The sequence below is a fragment of the Argentina silus genome (genome assembly GCF_951799395.1).
Source record: "Argentina silus genome assembly, chromosome: 7".
In the NCBI taxonomy this organism is placed as follows: Eukaryota; Metazoa; Chordata; class Actinopteri; order Argentiniformes; family Argentinidae; genus Argentina; species Argentina silus.
This window is the reverse complement of record NC_139661.1, coordinates 21,306,156-21,323,655: the sequence shown is the minus strand read 5'-3', so window position 1 is coordinate 21,323,655 and position 17,500 is coordinate 21,306,156. Positions and strand designations below refer to the sequence as shown.

The window sequence follows — 17,500 nt, the reverse complement described above, 5'->3', positions numbered from 1 at the left end:
TGTCAGTAACAGTTTAGTACTTGGCTCAGTTTGATTCCCTAACGTGGATATCAAAAAGTCTTGTGTGGTGTGGTCAGCTTGATATAAATCAGATTCTCCTCCAGGCCAGAGATATTGTTTTATTGCAATGCCACACAAACACACAGACACACACACAGACACACACACACACACGTTGTCATATTTAAAAAGTGTTTCAAAACAAATATTTTCACGGCTCTACGCTGCACCTACGGTACAGTCTGTCAAGGCATTTTCCATTTGGCAAGCTGGCCCTGTAGTGGGGATACAGCACACACACACACACACGCACGCTGCAGGCCTGGCTTTAACCACAGTAGTGCTGAAGTGTAATGTGGAGCCATTAGACCACTTTAAAAACATTCCCCCTATTACAGACTGCCTCTGCTGCCTCTCTCAGGCACACACACACTCTCTCTGTTCCAACACCCACACAGCCATGTACAAACAAACCTGCACACACACACACACACACGCACGCGCACACGCACACGGACACGCACACACACACACACACACACTATGATGATCCAGTACAACCACAGGGGGAAATGATGGCCCAGGACCACCATATTCATATGACAAGGCTTCTTATGAATAACAGTCTCTCCCCCTCCCAGGGGGGTTTCCCTTCCAAGTGCTAACCAGATCCTAACCCTGCTTAGCTTCCGAGATCTGACTAGATAACACATTCTCAGGATGGTATGGCCTTAAGTGCATGAATGCTAGCAAGATAGGTGTCTTATTAATAACAAAATGTTGATATTGCCTTGTCTTTATTTCCACTTTGCTTTCATGAGCTAGATTACTCAGTAAAAAAAGATGTACTCCGGCTGGATATCCCAGTCTGTCTCCCATCCAAGTACTAACCAGGTGCTCCCCTGCTTAGCTTCTGAGGCCTGACTAGATCAGTCATTGTCAGGCTGGTAGAGTATACATGTGGTATCATGTGCTTGTAAGCTACTGCAACAATATAGGCTTCTTTTTAATAACAGTCTCACCCCTTTTTGACATTGCCTTTTTTTTTTGCACTTTTATTTAATGTGCTGGATTAAGCGAGTTACATTTTGACGAGGACCAGGCCACATTCATATGTGATCCTGGACCACCACATTCACATGACGATCCTGGACCACCACATTCACATGACGATCCAGGACCACCACATTCACATGACGATCCTGGACCAGGCCACATTCACATGACGATCCTGGACCACCACATTCAGCTGACGATCCTGGACCACCACATTCAGCTGACGATCCTGGACCACCACATTCATATGACGATCCTGGACCACCACATTCAGCTGACGATCCTGGACCACCACATTCATATGACGATCCTGGACCACCACATTCATATGACGATCCTGGACCACCACATTCATATGACGATCCTGGACCAGGCCACATTCATATGTGATCCTGGACCACCACATTCATATGTGATCCTGGACCACCACATTCATATGTGATCCTGGACCACCACATTCATATGTGATCCTGGACCACCACATTCATATGACGATCCTGGACCACCACATTCATATGACGATCCTGGACCACCACATTCACATGCAGTGGCTATGTTTCATCCATTTCAAATGAAATGCCACCAGTGGGCCCTGACGAAGATTTTAAAAAAATGGGCTGTTGTTTTACTTGTGCATTTGATGCATTTGGAGACAAATAGACATTTTTAAAAAAAAATTGATAAAAGCCACATGGTTGAAATGTATATCAGACCTATTGTATTTTTCAAATAGCAAAGGCCTTTTGGATAGGCTAGGGTTATCATTAGCCTCCACTGTTTACCTGGGTCTGCAATGTTAATGCACTTCAACATACATATAAATGAAAGTGTTTTGCAAATAGCGCAGGCGTTCCGTTTTGCCTTATTATGATGCGGTTCCAGAGTTATACTGTCACCTATCTTACAGGCCTAACGGTGAAACTGTCATTTTATTTCAGCACCGTCCACGCGGACAGCAGCATCACACATCCCACTACGTCAAGGCAGAGCTGGTCGGCTTTATTTCACTTTGTTTGATTTTACTGGTGGTAGCGTTGTGGGTAGCTTAGAGGCCGCGGTTCCTCTGACAGCGTTGTGGGTAGCTTAGAGGCCGCGGTTCCTCTGACAGCGTTGTGGGTAGCTTAGAGGCCGCGGTTCCTCTGACAGCGTTGTGGGTAGCTTAGAGGCCGCGGTTCCTCTGGTAGCGTTGTGGGTAGCTTAGAGGCCGCGGTTCCTCTGGTAGCGTTGTGGGTAGCTTAGAGGCCGCGGTTCCTCTGGTAGCGTTGTGGGTAGCTTAGAGGCCGCGGTTCCTCTGGTAGCGTTGTGGGTAGCTTAGAGGCCGCGGTTCCTCTGACAGCGTTGTGGGTAGCTTAGAGGCCGCGGTTCCTCTGGTAGCGTTGTGGGTAGCTTAGAGGCCGCGGTTCCTCTGGTAGCGTTGTGGGTAGCTTAGAGGCCGCGGTTCCTCTGACAGCGTTGTGGGTAGCTTAGAGGCCGCGGTTCCTCTGACAGCGTTGTGGGTAGCTTAGAGGCCGCGGTTCCTCTGACAGCGTTGTGGGTAGCTTAGAGGCCGCGGTTCCTCTGACAGCGTTGTGGGTAGCTTAGAGGCCGCGGTTCCTCTGACAGCGTTGTGGGTAGCTTAGAGGCCGCGGTTCCTCTGACAGCGTTGTGGGTAGCTTAGAGGCCGCGGTTCCTCTGACAGCGTTGTGGGTAGCTTAGAGGCCGCGGTTCCTCTGACAGCGTTGTGGGTAGCTTAGAGGCCGCGGTTCCTCTGACAGCGTTGTGGGTAGCTTAGAGGCCGCGGTTCCTCTGACAGCGTTGTGGGTAGCTTAGAGGCCGCGGTTCCTCTGACAGCGTTGTGGGTAGCTTAGAGGCCGCGGTTCCTCTGACAGCGTTGTGGGTAGCTTAGAGGCCGCGGTTCCTCTGACACCCGCATAAAAAGTGCTGAAACACAAATAGCAAAGTAGGGTTAGGGCCCCACAATGGGAATCTGAAACGGGCCCCCAATTAATTAAATCCGCCCCTGTGCACGCACACACACACACACACACACGCACACACGAACACACTTTAAACATTACGTCTGTTTAAACAACCTTTTCCTGGTGCCGTGAGCTGGCTGCTCTGGGTCTGCTTGGAGCCTCTGGGTGATTTGTCAGTAAAGCCATGTAGGCCGGGAACCCCTCAAAGTTTATTTTGGGTTCCAGAGGGACAGATTGAGATCCCGAATTCCTGCACATGGTATGCACTCCGCTCCACGCTATAGACCCTGCTCCTGATACTCAAACACACACACACACACACACACACACACACACACACACACACACACACACACACACAGACACACACACACACACACACACACACACACACACACACACACACACACACACACAGCATGGCCATTGTTCCAGGCTTAGAGACTGATCCACTCCCTCTCTGTGGGCGCTCAAATGACTGCATGACAGTTTTATCTTCAGGACTGAGTTTGACCTAGCTAAATTACACCCTGCTTTGATTGATTGATAGATTTTCTTCGACACTTTAAAAATACAACTGAAAGTATTAACATTCCTAGGTTGAATTATTAAAGGAGCTGTTGGAAATAGGCCACCCCTGGCCACCGGGGGGAAATTCAGCTTGAAGTTCCAAACAACAACATCCTGCCTAATATTACGATCACCCCCGAAATGAACTTGCAGTGTCGGTCATTAGCTGTGGTGTTTCTTAAAGCAGCAACTACCAGAGACAGAAAGGCGAAAACATCGGTGAGAACACCCATGGCTAATTGTAAACAAACCTGTGTCACCCCTAGACACTAGATTTTCGGGACCAAAACAGCGTTAGTAAATGAATTATTTATTTTGAGGGATCTCATTCCCTGATTGCTATCGATTAAACATAGTCATTACAACCGTTAGAAAGCTTGATACATACATAAGTTAGATACTGTATTGCACCTTTAAGTACAGTACCAGTCAAAAGCTTGGACACACCTTGCCAAGAGTGTGCAAAGCTGTCATCAAAGCAAAAGGTGGCTACTTTGAAGAATCTAAAATATAAACCATATTCTGGTTTGTTTAACACTTTTTTGTTTACTACATAATTCCATATGTGTTCCTTCATCGTTTTGATGTCTTCAGTATTAATCTACAATGTAGAAAATAATAAAAAAAATAAAGAAAAACCATTGAATGAGAAGGTGTGTCCAAACTTTTGACTGGTACTGTATGTTAATGGACCATGATGTGGCTTCAATAAACAGTATTGCATCTATTCCACTCTATTCTCCCATTTCTCCGATCACCCACCATACTATGACCCGAGGCCAAATTGTTAGAACAGGGATGGTAGGATCACCTCACTGTTGATAATGGGAAGGAGACAAACAGAGGAAACCACTTCTGATCATTGAGACTCACCCAGACGAGTCAGTGTTTGATCCTGATCAAATATATTTGCCCTGGTGCAACATCTGTCTGGCGAAGGTGAGCTTTGAATCAGACACAGATGCTCCCATAAATACCTTCCCCAGAGCACCACAGCCAGAGCACTTCAGTTCCTGTGAGGACACACACACCAGTGGTAAAATGACACATGGTTGCAGATGGTCCAATTAGGAGCCACTAAATGGGAGCTTTGTCCCTGGTTTCAGCCTAAGCCTTGCTGCTCTGTTTCTTATTGGGAGGCTTAGTCAGTTCTGTTTGTCAGTCGAAGCCATGCCATGCTACACCACATGCCCATCTCTCTCACACTCTCTCTCTCTTGCACACTCTCTCTCTCTTGCACACTTGCACTCTCTCTCTCGCACTCTCTGTCTCTCTCCTCTCTCTGTCCCCTCACTCTCTCTCTCTCTCTCTCTCTCTCTCTCTCTATCCCTATCACTCTATCTTTCTCTCTCTGTGACTCTCTTTCCCCCTGTCTCCCCCCCACAAACACCCCCCCCCCTCTCTGTGACTCTCTCTCCCCCTGTTTCCCCCCCCCACAAACACTCCCCTCCTCTCTCTCTTTGTGTGACTCTCTCTCCCCTGTCTCCCCCCCCCCCACACACACACCCTCTCCTCCTCTCTCTCTGTGTCTGAAGGATAAATGGATGATGCATGACTGTTTGCGATGCCACCGATGACAGAACAGCTGCTGCCACTCTCTAACATGTTGTACTCTTTAGAGAGAGATCAGACTGAAGAACGATCTATGATGGAAAATATGTTTCTGTCCCACAACGGAATGTATTTGCGTTCGGAGGTTTCTTAACTTTTTGAGGATTTAGGCAACATGCACTGTACTGTATTGTAGTAGCTGGTTGTAGGAAGCCGAGTATAGCCTTGAACATGATTTCTGCCCACTAGCTTTAACCAATTTCTCCCATGTCATCCAAAAAGTAGTAGCCGACTATATGGAACTATATACCATGAAGAGAAGCATGACTTTTAGTCATGAATTTGGATTGAACACAATGCTGGGGAACTACTTTGCTGTAATTGAGATGGATGTGTTGTATCGGAGCCTCCAAGCCAATGGAGGTACAGTACCAGCCAAAAGTTTGGACACACCTTGCCAAGAGTGTGCAAAGCTGTCATCAAAGCAAAAGGTGGCTACTTTGAAGAATCTAAAATATAAACCATATTCTGGTTTGTTTAACACTTTTTTGTTTACTACATAATTCCATTATGTGTTCCTTCATAGTTTTGATGTCTTCAATATTAATCTACAATGATCTAAGGTCGGTTTTGCAATAATGACATTGACAGCATGTATCTATTCTATCTATTCTCTTCTCTTCTATATCTAGCCCCCTAGACACTGATGTCAGGTCGGTTTTGGAGGAGTATGAGCTGATCCTAGATCCGTCCGACCACCAAACTCCTCTGCGTCCTCTCTCTGGTGCAGATCCCGCGGACGACCGAGAAGGCGCGGCGGGGCGCTCAGCCAATAGAATCTGTCCATATCCGGGTTCGAAGAGAAGAGGGAACTTCAGATTGTTTTCAACGCTGCAAGAGCAAGATTTCCGACAGTCAATTGAACACAGCAGACAGGTTTGTTGCTTGTGTGTCTGCATAACATACACGCTAATTTGGTGACTGGCTTTAGGAATAGTTTGCCGGTTGTTGTTTTAACATTAGAAACAACTTTTCCTGCTATCATGCGATAGCAATATAGTTGCCATTCATGACAGAGGGGGAGGTCCAGCAAATCAGTAGGGCTCGATGAGTGATAGAGAGGATGTCTGATCAAAGGCGCCCACCATCTCCTTCAAATGATTTTGTGAGGGAGTTAATTTGCCATGTGGTGGTACTGTACTGTACTGTAGCTACACTCATCAATGAATGAAACCGGCCAACAGTTGCTCGGTCTGCCTGCGTGTTTGTGTTCAGCCTACTGCATGGTTTTACAAAGGCGTTTCAGAAAAAGGCTGAAGTAGTTCAGTATCAGTACGAAGTGCTTATTTGTAGACCTACTGAAATGATCTCGCCGCACCATTCGGGACTATAAAGAACGGTGTTGTCCTAGCCCCTTCCATTCTTTGATGTTGCAAACTTTAGCGTGGCTCACTTATTTGCTACTATCTCAGTTGTCTCCGTTTTTAAAATCTTTCTAATCGTCGACGCTGCTCTATCTTTGCCACTTTTACAAGCAAAGACAAGACATGGAGCTTTTTGACAGGGTGTTTGTGTTCGCAGCTGGAGCTCATCACGACGTTTAGCGCGACCGAACATCACGTTTGGTTTCAATGTGTTGTGTGTTTTGGCTTTATTTACTTGACAACATGAAATACTGACATCGTGCGGGGATCAACAGGTATCGCATGTCTCCGAAAATGCAGCTCACTTAGTGGATCAAGATCCATTTGTGTGTTGACTTGAAATCACAAGATCCCTCTGTAAAAATCTTCCGCACAAAAAGTCGCCGGCATTGAACGGATTCCTAGCAATCATTTAACCTCTGTGACCAACAGCCCTTATTAATGGTCAGAGAAATGTGATGCATGTCATAGCATACAATATATACTGTATATATACGTCTAGCCTGAAACATATTATTTCAATGCATTGCGAGTGTGAGAGCCAGGCGTAGTAAGAGGGGGATCTGGTTTGGCAAAGCCGTCCGTTCTGATGTCATTAGCGAGCTGTAATAGAGCACAGCAGAGCAGTGTGGTCTCAGATGTCGGCTTCAAAACCCGACACTGAAAGAGGAGACTTGAGAAGAGAGAGTTTCTCATTAAAGGAAGGCCAAGGGTGGTCACATTTCGTTCAACAACAACTTCAGAGCAACTTCTCAGAGGAGAACTCATTCTCGCGTCTTTAGTGAAGTTTTAGTAGGAGTTGTGTGTCGGGTTCAGATGTAGCCTATACGTTATGTCTTCTTTAGGCCGGCTCTGTTCCATTTTATGCCACAGTCTTTGTCAGAAACATTGATAGTGATAATTAACACGAATGGAGAAACTAGACAAAATGAAGGATTAGTAGATTGAAAACCCATCTCTTCAGGCTACATCTTAACAGTCCTTCCTAAAGACCTCTTCACCCCCACTACCCCCCCCCCCCCCCCCCCCCCCTATACTAACCCTAACCCCAACCCCTTGAGACCTCTTCACCCCCACTTCCCCCCTGTACAAGTTCTCTCCTGTTAATAAATAATAATAAATAAAATAAAAAAGGCCTTCTGGCATTACGACTGCCAATGGCCCCTGGTGTGAGCATTGATTACTGTCTTATGATGGCTGTTGAATAGGTGATTCACTTACTTAAACAAATGTATTTGTTGTAAGTTGCTTTGGATAAAGACGTCTGCTAAATGCCGTAAATGTAATGTAGTTCAGTCTAACTCCTGTGATGCTGTACACCAGAGAGAACCACAGCATATTGGAGAAGTGATGTTTGACTGATTTGATTATCCTGAAATAACGTCAAGAATCTCAAAATTGGAACGGTAAACTGTCCCTTACCCAAAGTCCACAAACGTAGCTTAAAAAATCTTCAAAACTAATATTTGCTCAGTCACATCTTGTTCCTCCTCCAAAATGTGTTTTGCAAACACTCAGGCGTGTGTGCGTGCGTGTGTGCGTGTGCGTGTGCGTGCGTGTGTGCGTGTGCGTGCATGTGTGCATGTGCGTGTGTGTTGGAGTGGGAGCGTGAGAGAGCTGGTTGGAGCGTTCAGCATGCAGTTATGTTGCTCGTGTGGTTCGCCATCACAAGTCAACAAGAGGCGTTTGTTCCTAATCTGGTTGGTCTTTTTTTTCTTCCTTAAAAGAGTGATTATATATTCACATCGTCGAGCCATGGGGGCTTTCCAGCAGAGATGATGGCAAGACATTAAACAAGTCGTCTGTAACGAGGTGATCGTAAAACACAACCCTGTGGTGTCCCTCACAGACCTGTCATTACGGCTAAAAACAACAATTAGGCCTACACACACACACTCACACACACATATCCCACCAGCTCCCGACACTCTCACACTCTGTTCTCAGGCTGAACACACACGCACACACACACACAAGCACGCACACACACCGGCCCCCCACTACTTTCTCCCCATCATCATTAAAGGTGAAGAATGCTCTGTTTATTTCTCAGTAGGGCTCGATGAGTGATAGAGAGGATGTTTGATCAAAGGCGCCCACCATCTCCTTCAAATGATTTTGTGAGGGAGTTAATTTGCCATGTGGTGGTACTGTACTGTAGCTACTCTCATCAATGAATGAAACCGGCCAACAGTTGCTCGGTCTGCCTGCGTGTTTGTGTTCAGCCTACTGCATGGTTTTACAAAGGCGTTTCAGAAAAAGGCTGAAGTAGTTCAATTTACGAAATGCTTATTTGTAGACCTAGTGGAGACTTTACTCTTTTAATGCCTTTAATACTTTGGCAGGCCGCTCACACATACATCTACAATACCAGTCAAAAGTCTGGACACACCTTCTCATTCAATGGTTTTTCTTTATTTTTATTATTTTCTACATTGTAGATTAATATTGAAGACATCACAACTATGAAGGAACACATATGGAATTATGTAGTAAACAAAAAAGTGTTAAAAAAACAGAATATGGTTTATATTTTAGATTCTTCAAAGCAGAAGTAGTTTGCTTTGATGACAGCTTTGCACACTCTTGGCAAGGTGTGTCCAAACTTTTTGACTGGTACTGTACATTCATTCATGCATAGTACTGTTTGTACTGTGTCTACTGTCTTCCTCCATGCAAGAGTGAGTCAAGCTAATGTGTTAGAAATGTCATTGTGCTGTACAGTCTGTAATAATGGGGAAGGTTGGCCAGAGTCCTGGCCAGAAGGGGAGGGAATTGGGGGGGCGGGGGCAGAAACTTTCCAGCGCTACCCCCGGTGTTGTGTATAAATCGGTGTCCGTTTTTTTTTTTTATGGTGTCATTAATGAAATAGGGGGAGATGACAAAGTCTGCGCTCCAGCTGGGCCCCACATTTACAATGTCCCTCTGTGATGACTGCTCCTGTCACTTCTGCCCGAGAACACATTATTTCATTCTTGTGGTTCTGCCCCTCTGGTTCATGCTCTCTGGTTCAGTTGGAACATTGTACTGGTGTAGGCTGGAGAATGATACAGAGTAACCTCTCCTCTCCCGGTCGCTCTGTCTGTCTGTCTCTGTCTGTCTGTCTGTCTGTCTCTGTCTGTCTGTCTCTCTCTGCCTTTGTGTACCTTCAGCTCTTACTGTTTTGAGTAAGTATTTGTGTGGCTTATGGTATGTGTTTTTGTATGCATCTGTCTGTTTGTGTTTCTGTATGTATCCTAGGCCCTGCTGCAAGCTGACCCCAGACCTGGTGGCACCATGTCCCAGCCCCAGCCCCAGCCTCAGGCCCAGGCTGGTCCCACGGTGGATCCCCAGGAGGGTGAGTTCTGGCTGGGTAAGGCTGTGGCGTGGGGCCAGGCTGACAGCCCAGAGACCCAGAGAGACACCTGCCTCCACCTGGACAGACTGAAGACCTTCCTCCAGATGCTGCTCACGCACATGAACACCATGGTGAGTGGAATGAGCTTCCCTCCAAATCTACCACCTAGATCTTATCCCCTAGATGCTCCACCAAGATGGAATTTACACCATAGGCCATTTGCTTCTACCTTTTCCACAGTTATTTTAACTAGGCCTTTGCCTACCAGAAACAATTGCCCTTCACGATGATTCATTTGAACACATTAAATTATATAATAAGAGTCCTTTTAGAGGCTATGGTATGGCTGTAGGGGAGTGGCAGGTTCGTCTGTTCAGAATCCTGCATAAATCTGTCACTTATTCATCCTTCAAAAGTGGCCTTATGTCAAGGTGAGTCTATGTTCCCCCTTGTTGACAGGACACCCACCGACTAATCAAACTAATTAGGCCAGTTAATCAATTAGGCTGATCAGATAAACACTCAGTTGATTTTTGATTCGCTAAGCTAAAGTAAACACACGCTATTACTTACCACACTCGCACGAACAGTAAAGCGTTGGCAGGTACACACACACACACACACACAGTCACACACACACACACACACTCTCACTCTCTAGGCAGTGTAGCGCTAGTAGGCCCTGGGCCTAACAGAGGCCGGTCTGTGCTGTGGAGAGGCGTGTGTGTTGGGTTGGCAGCGCCTCCATGTTGAGTTAGCGAGCTAATAGTCGCCATGGGACCGGCAGCGCTAACCTAATGTATCCCTGCATCAACTCGAGCAAATTTGGGAAGGGGGCAGAGGGGGGGGGGGTGAGACTCTGTAAGGCTCCACTGTTAGAAGGACTGTGCCTCCCACCAACCTCCTCTCTCTCTCTCTCTCTCTCTCTCTCTCTCAGCCCCTCTCTGTCGACACCCTGAAAGAGGGTCTTTATTTGGGCTGGCGTGGCCTGTCTTGCTAGGATACTAATGCTAGCCGGGGCCTGTAGCCCCAGAACTTAGCGTGCCCGTCTGGTGCAGCTTCTCTTAGCAGAGAGCAGCAGTCTCCCCCCCTCTCTCTCTCTCTTTCTTTCTGTTTTCCTCTTTGTGTTTCTGGGCCGCGTAGCCTCAGCTCTTGGTTGGATCTGGCCTGAGGTGAAAACAAGTTTTCAGTTGGTCAGGCATTTTATTTCGGGCGTTACAATGGCCGTCTCTGCCAGAGTGCAATAATCTCTCTCTCCTTCCATCCCGCACTCTCTCCAAGTGTTTATCACCCCCCCCTCCCCTCTCTCTCTCTTTTTGTCTCTCTCTCTCAAAAAGATGACAGAGAGAGAGAGAGAATGAGTGAAAACGAGAGAGATTGCTTAATTGGAGTGAAATCCTTTCCCGGAAAAGGGCTCGTAAAAGAGAGGGTGAATAAAATACTTCTCGGCACCAGAGTTGCTTTCTTTGATGAATTCAAGACTTTATTGTGGCTTATGCCTTGAGGATGAAAAATCTCCCAATTAATATCAATTTCCTCATTTGCTTTGGTTTAGCACTCTGGGAGCTGTGTGTGTGTGTGCGTGTGTGCGTGTGTGTGCTTGCTTGCTTGGTTTTTCCTCTCACTGGTCAGGCCTCCTAGAGTTTTCTCTCCCACACACACACACACACACACACACACACACACACACACAGATTCGTACACATACCAATATTGTATTGGGATTGATATTCTTTAACGATAACCTTTTTATGAATAACTAGTAACTGAAGTCACACCACTCTGACACACGTGCATTGTAACTGAATGGATCTCCAGTGGACGGACGGACGGACGGACTGACTGATGGTGCTTGGTCATATCTTTACCCTGATGACATACTTGGACAGACGTGGCCCTCCTATAAACCTCACTCATAAACTCCCCCGTGGCCATCCCATAATCAGCCACTTCTGTCTTCCACGTCTGACTATGTCTGAAATCAACAAGAGATAAATGTCTCGTAGCTCTAGCTTGTTTTATTAGGGCCGGCGTTATTGCACAGTCATCGCCTTTGATGCTGATTTGGCGCTAGCAGTTAGCGATAATTATTTTCGGTTGCGATGGCTCATTCCTGTGAGCCTGTGTCGTATGTTTCAATAGCCACAAACTGTAATAAACTTCTTATTGTAAATGAACATTCCTCTTAAGTTGCGTCACACACACACATACACACACACATATATTAAACTGAGACCATGTGTTATATCGAGGATTGAAAGGGCCCTGATGCTTTGAGAGCGTTCCAGTGTACAGTTCGTTGGCAGTTAAGGCACATGTTGAAGTGATGCAGAGAGCGGCCATCTTAAGAGATGTAGCATCACCCTGGTTCCCATTAATGATGTCATCCACTTAGTGATTAGGCCTCGGCCAACTGGGTCTGTTGCCTGTTTGAACACGTTGAATGGGCCTGCGCGTGCATCCCTCCTCCCCCCGCCGCGTTTGAAGTCGTTGTGATCGCTCCACATCACCTTCCACTGCGCCAAGCAGACCTGTGTACGACAAATACAAATACTACTGCGAACAACGTGTTTGAGGATGTTGCGTTGGGCTCAGGTCTCGGGGCCGAGCCCCTTTCAATGTTGCTCACACCGATCGTTTTCAGGATCGTCTGGATGGATAATGTGTTGTTTTTGGGGCCCGGCAAAAGGTCAACCGGTGACTGCCGATGATGTCATACACCTAGTCTCCCCCAGGGGTCGTGACCTTTAGGAGGGGGCCAATCATATCCTGCCCTCCGGCCGCCAAAGGTTACCCCCACTGTCAGAATTGTGGGAGAGAAACAGTCAGAGCCCCGTTTGTTTGGTCACACAGCATGATGCTTCAATTAAAACGGGCAAATATGGGTATTCTGCGTTGTGTGTTTTCTTGCCTCGAAGCCTTTCTTCATTTTTTAATTGGCTGGAGTGAAGTGCCTGTTGTTATGAGGTGAATAATCTTACTGTACATATGTGCAGTAAACACACACACACACACACACACACACACCCACCCACACAAACACACCCACCCACACACACACGAACACGTGTTGGTTCACATGTGACATGGTACCCACTCCCTCCCTGAGATCTGCTTTGTGTATAAAACTCACTTCACTCAACACAGTGAAACACCCGTTTTTTATTTTTTGTGTAAAGAAAATAAATAAATAAAATCCAGGAATCATTCCGGTGAAACATTTAGCAAAAGTGACCTCGTGTTACACTTATACAGGATGTTACCAGCTGCATGCAGTCGTATCCCGGTATCACTTCCACCCTCACAAGCGTGCACTGAGTCCCGATCTCGGGTCCTCTGTATTGCAAACACATGTGACCTCCCTCTAAAACATTCATTGTTACCCACTTACCAGCTATGTTACCGAAAAGCTGGCGTTACGATGGTGCGGGTAGGGGTGTTTCAACTGGAGGAAATCTACTTGGAATTCCACCTGGTTAGTGGTTACATGGATGAGGAGATTATTGTAGCTGAATCAAGTGCCACGTACAGTACCAGTCAAAAGTTTGGACACACCTTCTCATTCAATGGTTTTTCTTTATTTTTTATTATTTTCTACATTGTAGATTAATATTGAAGACATCAAAACCATGAAGGAACACATACGGAATTATGTCGTAAACAAAAAAAGTGTTGAACAAACCAGAATATGGTTTATATTTTAGATTCTTCAAAGTAGCCACCGTTTGCAAAGGTCCAGACCTTTGACTGGTACTGTAGGCTCAGCCCAGGAGTGGTGGTATGAGTGGTGGTATAGTAGAGGTCCTGGACTCAGAGTCTTGTTTGTGTGTGTGTGTTTTTTCTCCTGTCAGAGCTCCACCACAGAGACCGTGAGGAGGCTTCGCTTCGTGGGCCAGTTCCTGGGCCGACTCTGCTGGAACCCCTGCGTCACTGCTGACGGTGAGTGGACATCACCTAAGGGGGACCTGACTATTTCCAGATCTAGAAACCACCCCGAGCCCCTACTCCCCTCGACACACGCGTAGCTCTGACAGGACCGGATTATAGCAGATGCTTTTTGTGAGCACGCTTGATGCGTTTCCTGCACGATATCCAGTACCAGTCAAAGGTTTGGACACAACTTGCCAAGAGTGTGCAAAGCTGTCATCAAAGCAAAAGGTGGCTACTTTGAAGAATCTAAAATATAAACCATATTCTGGTTTGTTTAACACTTTTTTTGTTTACTACATAATTCCATATGTGTTCCTTCATAGTTTTGATGTCTTCAATATTAATCTACAATGTAGAAAATAATAAAAAAAATAAAGAAAAACCATTGAATGAGAAGCTGTCTCCAAACTTTTGACTGGTACTGTACCCATTTCTGTGTGCTTCCTGTGTTTGCTGTCCTCAGGTGAGAGCCGCACGCTGCTGATCCAGAGTCTGTGGAGTCTGTACTCTGAAGAACCTCAGAACGGTGTGGAGGCGAAGGCCAACCAGTGGATACGGGTACGGGCATACATCTCTTGCAATGTACCAATCCAGCAAACCCTAAATTATTATTAAACTCCATTATTTATTTTATTTTTTTTAAATATATTTTTTAGGGCATTTGTGCTTTATTGGGATAGAGACAGTAGAGATTGACAGGAAGGATGGGAGAGAGAGGAGGGATGACATGCAAGATAGGTCGAGGGTCGGAATCGAACCAGGAACCTTGCGATAACGTGGTAAGCGCATTAGTGTGCTACGCCACTAAGTAGCCACCTTTTGCCTTGATGACAGCTTTGCACACTCTTGGCAAGGTGTGTCCAAACTTTTGACTGGTACTGTATGAACAGATACGTTTTTTACAGGGCAGGATAGGTCTTTCTGTTTGTTCCTATAGGTGCTGATCTGCTGGGGTTTTTTTGGATAAGCCTTTTGCTCCCTTAACAGCTCCTCTCAAAGCAACGTCCTTCTACCCCATTGAAGTGATTTTCTGTCTAATTTATTTTTAACAGGACTTCTCTTTTGCCAGTGCTTGCTTTCTCTTTTCCCCAAATGGGAAATACTTGATTATGGCCGATTCAGCCTTGAAGTTAGTCTAAGCCTTTGTGCCACAAATCGTAAAACATGTTTTGAAAAAGCTAATTAAACCGTTTCAGTGTGAATTTTCACCCTTTAATAGATGAAAGGCACTGTCTTTGAGGCACAAATTGTATCTGGGTTACTTGATCCTACTTTGCAGTCTTGAATTCTCAGTGTTTTAAGAGACAGAGAAGGGAGGGAGAGGGGAAAAGAAACGAGTCAAGGGTTTTCAACTTTTCACAGGGTTCACCCAGATGGCTTACCATAAACAATACAGAACCTTCACATTTTTGCCAGATTAAATGTGTGTGTGTGTATTCTTTTGATTAATTTTTCATCTAATAAAACGTCCCGCTAATTAAAACAGGGCTTTTAAAGTAAACTTTTAATTCGCCAGATGTTCTTTGACCTATAAGAGGGGAAGTAGAGTGTGTGTGTGTGTGTGTGTGTGTGTGTGTGGAGAGGGGGGGGGGGGGAGGGTGTGTGTGAGGCCATGGTGTGTTAAGTTACATTACTTTCTCACATAGCGGAGAGCCTTTGTGTCAGAGTCACTTACAATGTTTAATGTGTGAGAGAAAAAACCTGCACTCACAGTCCCAGAGAAAATGAGAAGTGAATGAGTGAGACAACCCCTCACTCTGAGAGGAAGAGGGTGAAAGGGACACGGTCATGGGGGTCCTAGCGTGTGAGGGGATTACGACGCAGAGAGAGGGTGACCACTGGGATTCTGAGAGACTACTTGTGACTTGACTGCTTCACGGTCTTCAGCCTGGGCTGAACCGTACCGTACAGATTCAAAAGAGACGAGATAACTTTCTTCCTTCCTCTCTGCCTCCTCCTCCTCTTTCTCCTCAACCTTCCTCTCAGCCTCCTCCTCCTCTTTCTCCTCAACCTTCCTCTCAGCCTCCTCCTCCTCTTTCTCCTCAACCTTCCTCTCAGCCTCCTCCTCCTCTTTCTCCTCAACCTTCCTCTCAGCCTCCTCCTCCTCTTTCTCCTCAACCTTCCTCTCAGCCTCCTCCTCCTCTTTCTCCTCAACCTTCCTCTCAGCCTCCTCCTCCTCTTTCTCCTCAACCTTCCTCTCAGCCTCCTCCTCCTCTTTCTCCTCAACCTTCCTCTCAGCCTCCTCCTCCTCTTTCTCCTCAACCTTCCTCTCAGCCTCCTCCTCCTCTTTCTCCTCAACCTTCCTCTCAGCCTCCTTGTCCTCTTTTTTCTCCTCTTCCGTTCCTCCTCCTCCTCTTTCTCCTCACATTCCTCTCAGCCTCCTCCTCCTCTTTTTTCTCCTCCTCCTCCTCTTTCTCCTCACATTCCTCTGCCTCTTCATCTACTTTTGCTCCCCGCAAATGACAGAGACAGGCAGCAAGAACGAGTCATCCACAGCCCAGCGGGTCTGTGCCTAGCGGGTCTGTGCCCAGCGGGTCTGTGCCCAGCGGGTCTGTGCCCAGCGGGTCTGTGCCTAGCCGTATGGTTTTGAGGCCTCCATTGTTTGTAAGGCTGTAATGGGCCGTCTTGTGCGGCAGTGCCTCCTGTCCTGGAATGCGGGGCTGTTTTCTGTTAGCTCTTCTCCCTGCTCTGTCTCTTCTCCCTGCTCTGTCTCTTCTGCCTCGTTGTCTCTGTGTCTATCTGTCTCTAATGCCTCCGACTCTCTGATGAAGATCTCTATTCGGGTGTGTGTGTGTGTACGCGTTTGTGTGTGTACTGTAAGTGCGCGTTTGTGTGTGTACTGTAAGTGTGGTGTGTGTGTGTGTGTGTGTGTGTGTGTGTGTGTGTGTGTGTGTGTGTGTGTGTGTGTGTGTGTGTGTGTGTGTGTGTGTGTGTGTGTGTGTGTGTGTGCGCGCGTGTGCGTGTGCGCGTGTGCGTACTGATTGAGCCCAGCCTCGGTGCCGTGCGAAGCGGGAGGAGAAGAGAAGCCCGGGTTCCCCTGGAGCACCACCGCTGTCTGCTCTCCTCTCATTAAAGACTCTTCCCTCCTCTTCATCCCTTCTTCCCCTCATCCCTTCTTCCCCTCATCCCTCTCTCCTCCTTCCCTCCGCACCGCGCTGGCCGACACTCCTCCACATCAGAGCCCCGTCTCTGTGGTTTGATGGGTGCCTCCTGTGGCGAAGCGGCCACACATCTGAAGGCTCCGTGAGGTTGTGTGTCTGTAGATGTGCCCTTCCTTCCTTTCTCCTCGTACGGTATCACCTCGACAGGACGGTACAGACAGAGAAAGCACAGAGAAGATCAAAGCAACACTAATGTTGTGTCTTTGATGGCTCCATGTTTTGATGTCACTCCATTAGTGACCCACCACACAGGCAGTCCTTGGGCCTAAGCTCCCTCCCTCCCTCCCTCCTTCCCTCTGTCTCTCTCTCTCTTTGACCATCATAGACCAAACTTCGGTCTCTTAAGGGGTTTGGAGAATTCGATCATGACTTTGTAATTGTTAGCAGCAGTGAAAGGCACCCACCAGAAAGCCAGCCCGCGCCAAGCCTTTTATTTCTTCTTTAATTTTAGATTTCCAGAGGGATATTTGTGCGCCGGCTGCACGTCCGTACCCCCAAGACCAACGTGCTGTA

The 17,500-nt window shown here is 46.8% G+C and overlaps 1 protein-coding gene across 2 annotated transcripts in view; it reads left to right on the top strand.

Moving 5' to 3' along the window:
• Positions 1–6,008: 6,008 nt before the first annotated feature.
• Positions 6,009–17,500, top strand: part of fancc (FA complementation group C) — a 25,364-nt gene continuing 13,872 nt past the window's right edge. For both annotated transcript variants that reach the window (XM_083674082.1, XM_083674083.1), the window contains exons 1-4: positions 6,009–6,071; positions 9,800–10,027; positions 13,748–13,835; positions 14,290–14,384. In XM_083674082.1, coding sequence (XP_083530208.1) covers positions 9,836–10,027; positions 13,748–13,835; positions 14,290–14,384 — 375 coding nt within the window. In that variant the 5' untranslated portion in view covers positions 6,009–6,071; positions 9,800–9,835. The remainder of the gene's footprint in view (positions 6,072–9,799; positions 10,028–13,747; positions 13,836–14,289; positions 14,385–17,500) is intronic.